Below are 12,399 nucleotides of genomic sequence, written 5' to 3'. Positions count from 1 at the left end.
CACAGTAGATGGCAGAGTTGTCCTAGAGAGTTGAAATATGAACCAGTTAGGAATAGACAAACATTTCTGCCTGTTTCTGGAAATGAACACAAGGGAAATAACACTGAGGATTCATTAAAATAATGAACTTCATTTTGACACAATTCAATGTTCTTATAATCCAAGTTCATGGAAATAAGTAAGTATGAAAATAAGGGCATTTGCTGTATGCCTGAGGCTTGTCTGTGAGGCTTGAATCTGTGTTAGGATGGTTTCTTCTGCTATATTTCCTTTCCCCTCTTCTTAATCAATGGTGCTCATGTTGCATCTCATCCAGCTGATCCCTAACGTAGTCAATGTAGTTGTGAATCTCTGAGATGCGCTTGCGATTCCGCTTCACCTCTTCATCTTGTACCTGCATGGACAGGCGAATAAGAGACAAAACAACAACAAATGAAAAGGTATTCTTCATGGTGGAAAACTGTAAACTGTCATACTGAGTGTTTGTGTTAATGCCTTGCCTTCCCCATAGAAATACAATGTATGTCATCCTATTTCAACTCATTCCCCATAGAAATACAATCTATGTCATCCTATTTCCATGCATTCCCCTGCCTACCGATTTCATCAGAGCACTCATCCAGCTGTTGCAGCGCGTCATCAGCTCGTCCTCACGGTTGTCGATCTTCAGCAGGTGGGTGTCGTGGGAGGCGCTGACTGCATTGATCACTGTGTCCTTGTCTACAAACAGCTGCATGGGGGGACAGACAGACACGGTGTAACACAGATGAATGATGCAGGCTGAAATTACCCCAAGACACTGATCTTGGGTCAGTTTTTCATTCTCAACATAATGGGCAAGGTTAGGATTGAGGGAGGGAAAGCTGATCCGAAATCTGTACCTAGGGGAAACTTCACCATGGCACCAGTGGGATCAAAATACTGCTGAGTGCCACTGGGGCAAGTGCTGCTGAGGTGCTACAGATCTTAATTTGACCCTGCTTCTCACAACAAGAAAACAGGAAATATTAATTATGTGGATTATAATGAATATACATTTTTTGTTTTGGTAGACTTTTGTTTTTGTTAGGGCAATTACAAACTTTAGAATACTTTTTAAACCTTGAATACACTACCATATGCATTTTCTGCTGCGCCGGTATATTGTCTGTGACAACAGACTGATTAAATTAAGATAGCAGATCTGTAGTTTCAATAGCAGTGACAGTGGAAATGTTGTCAGAGAAGTGAGGGTGGAAAAGCAGTAAGAACAGAATACAGTTGGACTGTGTGCAGTGTGTTTGAGTGCAATATGGATGAGCATGTACACATACAATATTAAATCAAATTTTAATTGTCACATGCTTCGTAAATGACAGTGAAATGCTTCCCAACAATGCAGAATACAATATGATGAGTGTGGAAGTGTGTGTGTGGCAAATGTGCGCGTGTGTGGAAGTGTTATGTGCAAGTGAGTGTGTTCAGTGCATTCGGAAAGTATTCAGACCCCTTGACTTTATCCATATTTTGTTATGTTACAGCCTTATTCTGAAATGGATTAAGTAAATAAAAAATCCTCATCAATCTACATGCAATACCCCATAATGACAAAGCAAACATTTAGCAAATGTATCAAAAATAAAACACAGAAATACTGATTTACATAAGTATTCAGACCCTTTAATATGAGACTCGAAATTGACCTCAGGTACATCCTGTTTCCACTGATCATCCTTGAGATGTTTCTTCAACTTGATCGGAGTCCACCTGAGGTAAATTCAATTGATTGGACTTGATTTGGAAAGGTACATACCTGTCTATATAAGGTCCCACAGTTGACAGTGCATGTCACAGCAAAAACCAAGCCATGAGGTCGAAGGACTTGTCCGTAGAGCTCAGAGACAGGATTTTGTCGAGGCACAGATCTGGGGTGCGTACCAAAAAATGTTGGCAGCATCGAAGGTCCCCAAGAACAGAGCGGCCTCCATCATTTTTAAATGGAAGAAATTTGGAACCACCAAGACTCTTCCTAGAGCTGGCCGCCTGGACAAACTGAGCAATCAGGGGAGAAGGGCCTTGGTCAGGGAGGTGACCAAGAACCCGATGGTCACTCTGGCAGAGCTCCAGAGTTCCTCTGTGGAGATGGGAGAAGCTTCCAGAAGGACAACCATCTCTGCAGCACTCCATCAATCAGGCCTTTATGGTAAAGAGGCCAGACGGAAGCCACTCCTCAGTAAAAGGCACATGACAGCCCACTTGGAGTTTGCCAAAAGGCACCTAAAAGACTCTCAGACCATGAGAAACAAGAACTCTTTGACCTGAAAGCCAAGCGTCACGTCTGGAGGAAACCTGGCACCATCCCTACAGTGAAACATGATGGTGGCAGCATCATGCTGTGGGGATGTTTTTCAGAGGCAGGGACTGGTAGACTAGTCAGGATCGAGGAAAAGATGAACGGAGCAAAGTATAGAGAGATCCTTGATGAAAACCTGCTCCGGTGCGCTAAGGACCTCAGACTGGGGAGAAGGGTCACCTTCCAACAGGACAACGACCCTAAGTACACAGCCAAGACAACGCAGGAGTGGCTTCAGGACAAGTCTCTGAATGTCCTTGAGTGGCCCAGCCAGAGCCCGGACTTGAACCCGATCAAATATCTCTGGAAAGACCTGAAAATAGCTGTGCAGAGACGCTCCCCATCCAACCTGACAGAGCTTGAGAGGATCTGTCTAAAAACCTGTTTTTGCTTTGTCATTATGGAATACTGTGTGTAGATTGATGAGGGGAAAAAATAATTTAATCAATTTTAGAATAAGGCTGTAACATAACAAAATGTGGAAAGAGTCAAACGGTCTGAATACTTCTGAATACGGTCTGAAAGCGCTGCCTGTGTTGGAGTATCAGTGTAAGTATGTGTGAGTGTGTGGGTAGAGTCCAGTGTGTGCATAGAGTCAAAAAGAGTTAGTGCAAAAAGGGTCAATGCAGATAGTCCAGGTAGCTATTTAGTTAACTATTTAGCAGTCTAATGGCTTGGGGGTAGGAGCCCTTTGATCCCAGACTTAGCACTCTGGTACAGTTTGCCGTGCGGTAGCAGAGAGAACAGTCTATGACTTGAGTTGCTGGAGTCTTTGACAATATTTGAAAATGTTTGTGGAGATAAGAGACAGGGTTGAGAGAGGGGTAGGGAAACACTATTTAGACTGCGTCTCAAATAGCCACCTATTTCACATATAGTACACTACTTTTGACCATGGCCTGTAGGATTTGCTGACACTGACCATTCGGACATCATCTGGCATATCCTCCTCCAGCTCATTCTTGGCCACTCGCTCCAGGGTTGCTACAGCGATTTCCAGTAGCTTCTCGTGATGGTGGTTCTCTAAGTCTCGGCACTGGGCGAAAGTGGGTCTGTGTCAAGGAGACTTTGTCTGACACTGTACACTGTATATCAAGCGTGTCAGAGGAGGAGTGCTGATCTAGGATCAGGTCCTCCTTGTCCATGTCATCTTATTAATTGGAAAACTGATCCTAAATCAGCACTTTAACTCTGAGACGCTTGGTACATACAGACCCTGATTTGAATAACTGCATCAGTGCACTGCAACACCATTATAATTCACATGCAACGTTTAGTTATATTGAAATAAATACCTATGGTAGAAAAGGATATATTCCTTGAACAACTTCAATGAATCCGGCAACCATGTCTGAAATGTTCCTCTCAAAATCTTTGATTATGTCCTATAGAAAAAAAAGGAGAATAGTTATTGACATATGAATAACGTATCTCAAATTGAAATGTGTGTTTTGATATCAAATGGAAAATAAAAATGTATTAATTAACCACTCCAAACATTCTTCTATAAATGAGAGTTTCCATATGAACTCTTGCACGTGTACTATAATATACATCAACCGTGCACACACACACACACACACACACACACACACACACACACACACACACACACACACACACACACACACACACACACACACACACACACACACACACACACACACACACACACACACACACACACACACACCAATTGACTTTCTCAAGGTGTGGAAAATGCTGTACCCAAAGATAAGGCGAATGACTTCTATATTTAAAGGTTTAACAGACAGACAGACAGGCAGACAGACAGACAGACAGACAGACAGACAGACAGACAGACAGACAGACAGACAGACAGACATATGCATATGGGGAGACAGACATGTTCCTCTGAGAGCTGTGTAGCAATCTGCCAACCTCCTGAAGGGCAGTAAAGCATAAATACTCTTGCTTATCTGTTGGTTCTCCAAGTGTTCCGGGCCCCTGGTCACAACATAAATCAAGGCTGTCGAGACCACTTGGGTCAGAGTGAGCCGCATATTAGACATCTCTATCATTTGAAACTCCCGATGACTGAATTTATAGCCATTCGCACTTGGCCTCAGGGAGATCACCCAGAGGTCACCTAGGATAACAGTTTCTGCATTATGGGGCCTCCTAACTACAGGTCTTCACGGGCCAAAAGAAGTTGGACCTGTTCTGATATGGACCTTGGGCTTTCCCACCTGTACCCATTATGCATACATTTAAAAAATATATATATATTTTTTAATATGGAGACCCATTTTTTAAGCGTTTTATTAACTGGAGCTGATAAAGCGCGAGAGGAGGAAGAGAAAGGTGAGGGAGTGACACAGGGAGCTGGGAGGGAGAGACAACAGACAGCAACCAACCAACAAGCCAAAACGCACTATAGTAAACAAATAGCTGCCATAGCTAGATTATTTATCATCCAATATGATTACACAGTACCTGTTTTGACTGCATCAAACCTTGAGAAGCTAGCTAGTTAAGTTAGCTAACATTAGCTAGCTAGGGTAATTGAGGATGCAGTGCATGCGCTTTCTCATCCTTTTTAAAATGTATTTTATTTTGAAATTGCATTGTTGATTAGAGCCTGTAAGTAAGCATTGACAAATAACGTGACAAATAAATTTAGATTTGATTAACAACAACTCCATTCAGAATATTAAGTAGCAGTCTACCTGTTGGCTCTTGGTCGTTGTAGCCTATCCTTCTCCTTTAACTTTTAATTCTGTCATTTTAATTCCGTCTTCCAATGATTACATATCTCCTAACTTTTGCCACACACAGAGCCTATATGACTGTAGCCTATTGACGCTTTGATGACTAATGATTGGTCAACAACAACTACTGCAGCAGTCACGTTCGGCTCTGTACGGGTCCTTCTAGACAAGTCAGTTAAAATGACACAGACCCAAGGCCTCCCGAGTGGCACAGCTCTCTAAGGCACTGCTTCGCAGTGCTTGAGGCTTCATTACAGACCCGGGTTTGATCCCAGGCTGTGTCACAGCCAGCCATGACCGGGAGCGTGGTCTGGGTTAGGGGAGGGTTGGCCGGCCTGGATTTCCTTGTCCAATCACCGTCTAGCAACTCCTTGTGGCGGCTGGGCAACTTTGGTCGCCAGCTGGTCAGTGTTTCCTCCGACACATTGGTGTGGTTGGCTTCCGGGTTAAGAAGTGTGTCAAGAAGCAGTGTGGCTTGACAGGGTCGTGTTTTGGAGGACGCATAGCTCTCAACCTTTGTCTCTCCCGAGTTTGTAGGGGAGTTGCAGCGATGGGACAAGACTGTAAACACCAATTGGATATCACGAAATTGGGGAGTAAAAGGGGTCAAAGTAAAAAATGTAATTTAAAAAAAGGACAAAAAAGGACACATACCAGAGACCCGAGAATTTCATATGAGATCCGACCCAGATCCATGACATTATTTAGAATTCTGGACCTGCCCCTAATCGGGTCCCAGATCGGGTATCTTGGATTGGTACAGGTGGATCCGTAAAAACAACTACTCCTAACCTCTTAGAAGTTATTCAGTTCAGATTTAAATGCGGCCAAGAATGTAGATCTTAACTCTGGGATATGTTGGACGGTAGCGTCCCACCTCGCCAACAGCCAGTGAAAGTGCAGGGCGCCAAATTCAAAACAACAAAAATCTCATAATTAAAATTCCTCAAGCATACAAGTATTTTACACCATTTTAAAGATAGAATTCTCGTTAATTCAGCCACAGTGTCTGATTTCAAAAAGGCTTTACAGCGAAAGAACCACAAACGATTATGTTAGGTCACCACCAAGTCACAGAAAAACACAGCCATTTTTTCCAGCCAAAGAGGAGTCACAAAAAGCACAGATAGAGATAAAATGAATCACTAACCTTTGATGATCTTCATCAGATGACACTCATAGGACTTCATGTTACACAATATATGTATGTTTTGTTCGCTAAAGTGCATATTTATATCAAAAAATCTCATTTTACATTGGCGCGTTACGTTCAGTAGTTCTGAAACATGCTGTGATTTTGCAGAGAGCCACATCAATTTACAGAAATACTCATCATAAATGTTGATGAAAATACAAGTGTTATACGTGGAATTAGAGATATACTTCTCCTTAATGCAACCGCTGTGTCAGATTTCAACAAAAACTTTACGGAAAAAGCAAACCATGCAATAATCTGAGTTCAGCGTTCAAAAAACAAAGCAGCCAAAAAGATATCCGCCATATTGTGTAGTCAACATTAGTCAGAAATAGCATTATAAATATTCACTTACCTCTGATGATCTTCATCAGAATGCACTCCCTTATGTCCAAATAGCTTCTCTTGTTAGGGCGTTTGGTAAACAAATCCAAATGCGCGTTCAGGTCCAGCCGAACGAAAAGTTCAAAAAGTCATATTACAGGTCGTAGAAACATGTCAAACTAAGTATAGAATCAATCTTTAGGATGTTTTTATCATAAATCTTCAATAATGTTCCAATCAGAGAATTCCTATGTCTGTAGAAAAGCAATGGAACGAGAGCTAACTCTCTCATGACCTCGTGTCACGAGCCTGTAGCACTCAGCCAGACACCTGGCTCAATCCCTTCTCATTCTCTCCCCCTTCATAGTAGAAGCCTCAAACAAAGTTTTAAAGACTGTTGGCATATAGTGGAAGCCTTATGAAGTACAATATGACCCCATTTACACTGTATATTGGAATGGCAAAGAGTTGAAAAACTACAAACTTCAGATTTCCCACTTCCTGGTTAGATTTTTCTCAGGTTTTCGGCTGCCATATGAGTTCTGTTATACTCACAGACATCATTCAAACAGTTTTAGAAACTTCAGAATGTTTTCATTCCAATACTACTAATACTATGCATTTATTAGCATCTGGGACTGAGTAGCATGCAGTTTACTCTGGGCACCTTATTCATTCAAGCTACTCAATACTGCCCCCCTGTCACCAAGAAGACAGACAGACACACACACACCTCCAGCTGGTCGACGAGCTGCAGCTCCTGGGTCATGAGGCTGTCACAGAGCTGGTTGATCTCCTCGCTGCAGTGGTTCAGCTGGGCCTCCAGGAGACGTGCATCTGTGGCCAGCTGTATCTCAGACATCACCTGGGTGTGTGGCCACGTGGAGATACACAACATTCATGTGTGATTTGCATGATTTTTTTGTGATTTGTAAGATTCATGTACAATGTATTTGAAATGATAAAAATCGCACCGTTTTTGTTAAACTGTTGCTCTCAGGTTTTTTTTCAGCAGTTTGTTAAATCATTATCCAGAGCCATATATTTCAGTAATATTTTTGATTATTGTTCTTATTCTAGACATTCAGTTACAGAGCATTATTTAAATATTCCCCATGTAATATTAATGGGGCGCTAACAAAGCTGCCATAGAATTTGAAAGTTTCATGTAAATACATCACAATGCTCCTTCTAGACATTATATTCCACATGTTATTTTAATGCAGCACTACCATGGCTGCCATAGAATGTTGTAGTGTCATGCAAATGCACATCATGCAGAAAACCTCAATTGCCGAACTCTCTAAAGAACATGGCTCTTACATTATCTATGTGTGGCCAAGAAGATATTCAGTGCATTTAAATACATTAAATACGTAATATTTGTTCAAAAATAATTCAAATGAAATGTATTTTGACACTTATATCCCTCCATAGAGATGGGGCCGATAGGAGTCAGTTGAATTCTATGGGCCATATTCATATTTAGCCTCTGTTGAAGACCATTGTCCAGCCCAAGAACTACATGTACTTTTGTATTGTTTTTTAGCATCTTTGAGATTATCTGTATAATGAAAAGCGCAAAATAAATTAAATATATTATTATTATTATAAAGCATCTCAGAGTAGGAGTGCTAATTTAGGATTTTTAAAAAACTTTTACATATTGATAAAGGTTGCATGGGCAGGGAAGAACTGTAATTAAAGCATTTTCCAATTAGACTTGCCAATTGTGTGGCCAACATTTTCCAATTAGACTTGCCAATTGTGTGGCCAACATTTTCCAATTAGACTTGCCAATTGGTCTACTAATTAAGATTTGTAATCTGCCAGTCTGCGCTGAACTGATGCTCTCAAACGGGACCATTTCACTGTCAGTGCAAGTGAAAGCCGGTTTTGACTAGATGGAATGCCGCTAATATCAGAAGTTACTCTTCGTAGCATGTTAGGACAACCCACGCAGCAGGTTAGGAGAATCAATGTAGCAGGTTAGGAGAATTAGGTTAAGGTTAGGAAAAGCATTAGTGTTAGCAAAAATGCTAAAATTCTCCCCAACGCTACTCGGATATGCAGGTTTTGACATCACTTTGACATTAGCGGCATCCTTTCTTGACATGACCTTAAAAGCTACAGTCCCATGACGCACCTGTCTCCTGGCTTTCTCAAAGTCTGCAGCGATCTGTGCTGCTCTCTGCTGGTTGTCGTCCACGGCTTCTCTGGAACAGTCAAAGAAGGACTTGACCTCGTCTTCCCTTCGGCCGCGCTGTGCCAAGCCAATCTCAAACACCTGCACACACAGCGCCACCAGGTGGCTCTTGTATGTAGGAACAGAGTCAAGGAAGGAGCCTTCGATGCAATAGTAGAATAATGGACTTGTGTTATTTTCCAGTTATTTTCTCTCCTTGAAATCCCTATCTTACAACAAGATATATCATTCTACTATTATTTCACCTGCCTCTGCTTTTAGCCATCCATCAAATCAAGGGCCAGTTGTCAAAGGGAGAAGGCATGCTCCAAATAGACTGACACTGAGAGAACAGAGTATGGAGAAGGATATGTCTCTAGTAGTACAGACACTCCGGGGAGGTAGGCCAGCTTGGCTGCCTCTGCATCATCTGCGTACATGCTGTCAAACAGATATGGGCCATTCAAGAGCTCCACAAAGGCATCCTGTAAGTAGGGAAGACACACACACACACACACACACACACACACACACACACACACACACACACACACACACACACACACACACACACACACACACACACACACACACACACACACACACACACACACACACACAACAGTAGATGGCAGAGTTACCCAATGATTTCAAGCTCAATGCACACATGGATGTAGAATGTATGCTTTGCTCTGAATGTAGGTTTTTCGTAGGGTACCCTGTGCAACTGCAGCTCGTCCTCTTGCTCTTGCCTAGCATCCATCGCCCTTCTCTCCTGGGCCTCATTGTGGCGCATCTCCTCAATGGCATACTGGTATTTTCCAAACGCCTGCTCTCGCTACATAAGGAAATACTTAATGTTCAATGCCTGCCTAAATGGTTGGTAGAGTAAAAAAAAAGCAAGGTATTCATGTATTAATACAAACTAATGGTATATCCAGTGCAGTGCTTGAAGAAAAATGTATAAACTAGACCTCTGGAACTGTTCTTTAAATCTGTGGTTACAATATGGATGGGATGTGTAAAGGTTTGTCAGTTCAGCAGTTTTGCAATTCTGCTTTTAGTATGGTGCTTATTCAGCTGTCTGATTCCCAGGGGAAACGTTTGTAATCCATGACTAACCGTTTTGTAATGCTCTCGTTTACATCAATGCTTTAATTCATCAGGACAGGAATGCCCCTGAGCCTAGGCATAAATCTCTTATTTTGTAAGACTTGTGTTTTGTAAGACTTGGTGTGGATACAAGCACATATATATACTGTACAACCTTGTCAGCCCATTGGTGCTCCTGTGCCTGTCGCTCTAACGCCAGGGATGTGTTTCTTATAGGTACAGATCTAGGATCAGCTTCCCCTCCCCGATCCTAACCTTAACCATTAGTGGGGGGATTAGAAGACTGACCCAATATAAGTGTCAAGGGGCAATTTCACCCTGTTCCGTCACTCACTGTTTGTTCATCCAGTAGCCTGAAGTCCAAGTAAACCAACTCTGGAAGGTAGGCAGCAACAAAGATCTTGTAGCGGTCCTCTTTGCAGATGGGGTTTCCAGCTAGGTTGAGAGTGCGCAGGTTCTTGAACTTTCTGAGGTAGATCACCTGGGAATCAGAGGATATGGTTGATTGCAATTCCTACAGTGTCCAGCAAACATGCAATACCAGCCCATGCCATGAAAATAACATATTTTGTCACAAATATTCTACAGTATACAATTTGAGAGTTTACATTCATAATTTGAAACATAAACAATACATGTATGTAGTGCATGAAAGTTACTCACATTTTCCAACTGAGCCAGGAAGTTGTTCCCAATAGAGAGAACGTGTAGGTTTAGGAGTGTGTCCATGTTCTCAATGACAGAGATTCTGTTGTTGTAGAGACTCAAGTCTTCCAGCTTCACCAGAGAATCCAACCCCTCGATCCCCTCAATGATATTGAAGGACAGATCTAGAGGAGAAGAGAAGATAGAGAGAAAGATAATATTGATAGCTAGGCCATAATAGACTTGTAACAGTGAAGGGCTTGTCTTTTAGTGACAAACAATATAGTCATCTTGATCTAGCTATATACAGTTTAACACATACATTACCTGTCTAACATTTACTGTATGTGGAACATATTCAGGGTCTATGAGAGACGGCTTTCTTACCCAGCCATTTTAGATTAGTGAGGCACCCCAGTCCTTCAATCTTCTCAATTATGTTATTGTCCAGTTGTAGCTTGGTCAGAGACGTGAACTGCCACAGGTGATCAATCTTCAGGATGTCTATGGACAAAAATATAAAAAATACGGACAAAGTAAGGAATAAAAACTATTTCCACTGCAACTATTGCCCTTCTCTCTGTGGACAATGGACATGACATGCCTGCACCAAAAAAGTATGCAAATGAATGAAGAACATCAACATCTGTCAAATGTCTTACTCTTGTAGTCCAGGCGCAATTGGCAGACTTCGTCATACTGCATGCCCTCCTCCTTGGCAATCTGCCCAGCCTGGTCTTGAGGGCCTTGCTCCTCCACTGCCTTCTGCAGTAGCTCCTCGTCCACCAAACTGGGCTCTGCGGTATCATATAGCCTGCTCATCCTGCTAATGTCTCTGGATCCCCTGACTCTCTACCCTGTACTGTTACTGTGGAGAGAAGGGCAGCGCAATATCAAATGCTGCATTCAATGCCACTGTCTGGCGGTGGTTGTAGGTCTAACAAATGTTTTTCTGATTGATAAACAGTGAGTCTCAGTGTCATCACAATCCTGCCAGGTACGTAGCTTTGTAGAGTTGAGTGGCTGTTTTGCAATAACAAATAAACACAAACTGTGTATAATGTATTTATGCTAGGTTAACTGGCTAACGTTAGCTACGGTGGCTAGCTATAAATATTGTAAACAAACGTTTATATAGATAGCTATAATACAGTAACTTAACGTTAGCTAGCTAATAGTAGCTAGTACTTTTTCAGCAGTAACACAACACAACAAGCCAGAGCTGAGTAACCTAATTTCTGCTAAATTAAAAAGGTATCAGATTGCTCTCTCTCTCACAAGCTGCTGTTTTGAGAGACCACAAGAAAACCAAACAACAAAGTAATTTGAAAATAAATGTATGTTATCAGCCTCATACCTTTCAAACCCACGTCTTTTGCGCACAGATGTATAATGTTGCCTAGCAACCAGGCAGCAGGACTGGGCTACATGGAACACGGAAACGTTTATAGCTAAACAGTTTTAAACAATTTCACAGAGGATACAGTTCTTCCGATATGCACTATGCGAACCAATGTAAGCATTACTATGGGGGTTCTTTGTGAATATTATGTACTTAAATTACAATTATTAGAATCAAGGGAATCATTAATGTTTATCTCTTCTAGCCAGGATCAGCGCTGTATTGGTCAGGATTTCCTGAAATATGCCATGTAACCCAGAGTTTATCTAGCTAGTTTATCCCATCGAGTGCAGTATGTTAGAAATTATCGGGATATTCAGAATCAAGTCAATCAAACAACAACAATAGTTTGATAGTACAGATTGTAGGGAAAGGTTTAAAGTAATTTCCCCAAACAACAATACTTTATTGTTAATATTAATATATATATATATAAATATTTTAAATGTAACCTTTATTTAACTTGGCAAG

The 12,399-nt window shown here is 41.6% G+C and overlaps 2 protein-coding genes across 5 annotated transcripts in view; one reads left to right on the top strand and one right to left on the bottom strand.

Moving 5' to 3' along the window:
* Positions 1–110: 110 nt before the first annotated feature.
* Positions 111–11,961, bottom strand: LOC110485239 (dynein regulatory complex subunit 3). The gene is made up of 13 exons (XM_036938993.2): positions 11,884–11,961; positions 11,189–11,394; positions 10,914–11,030; positions 10,545–10,711; positions 10,216–10,362; positions 9,487–9,606; positions 9,141–9,253; positions 8,730–8,904; positions 7,317–7,448; positions 3,647–3,717; positions 3,255–3,378; positions 599–730; positions 111–394 (listed from the first exon to the last, which is right to left on the bottom strand). Exons 2-13 carry the CDS (start codon positions 11,346–11,348, stop codon positions 287–289), a joined length of 1,566 nt encoding a protein of 521 aa, XP_036794888.2. The 5' UTR covers positions 11,349–11,394; positions 11,884–11,961; the 3' UTR covers positions 111–286.
* Positions 11,296–12,399, top strand: part of LOC110538041 (TOM1-like protein 2) — a 43,846-nt gene continuing 42,742 nt past the window's right edge. Inside the window, exon 1 of one of the 4 annotated variants that reach the window (XM_090194062.1) lies at positions 11,296–11,523. The gene's annotated coding sequence lies outside the window, so the exon portion shown is untranslated. Of the gene's footprint in view, positions 11,524–11,925; positions 12,042–12,399 lie in introns of those variants that run through there. The other 3 variants (XM_090194059.1, XM_090194057.1, XM_090194061.1) reach the window with 3 other exon arrangements.

The sequence above is a fragment of the Oncorhynchus mykiss genome, chromosome 12, assembly GCF_057628025.1.
Source record: "Oncorhynchus mykiss isolate SJ-2025 chromosome 12, ASM5762802v1, whole genome shotgun sequence".
Classification (NCBI taxonomy): domain Eukaryota; kingdom Metazoa; phylum Chordata; class Actinopteri; order Salmoniformes; family Salmonidae; genus Oncorhynchus; species Oncorhynchus mykiss.
This window is presented reverse-complemented; position numbering and strand designations above follow the sequence as displayed.

Bases quoted from the DNA above. Each gene is read 5' to 3' on its own strand.
- LOC110485239 (XM_036938993.2), bottom strand. From the start codon at position 11,348: ATGAGCAGGCTATATGATACCGCAGAGCCCAGTTTGGTGGACGAGGAG. The intron at 10,712-10,913 runs GTAAGAAAGCCG...CTTCTCCTCTAG, and splicing joins CACTAATCTAAAATGGCTGG to ATCTGTCCTTCAATATCATT. The intron at 731-3,254 runs GTCAGTGTCAGC...CCCCCCATGCAG, and splicing joins TGCCAGATGATGTCCGAATG to CTGTTTGTAGACAAGGACAC.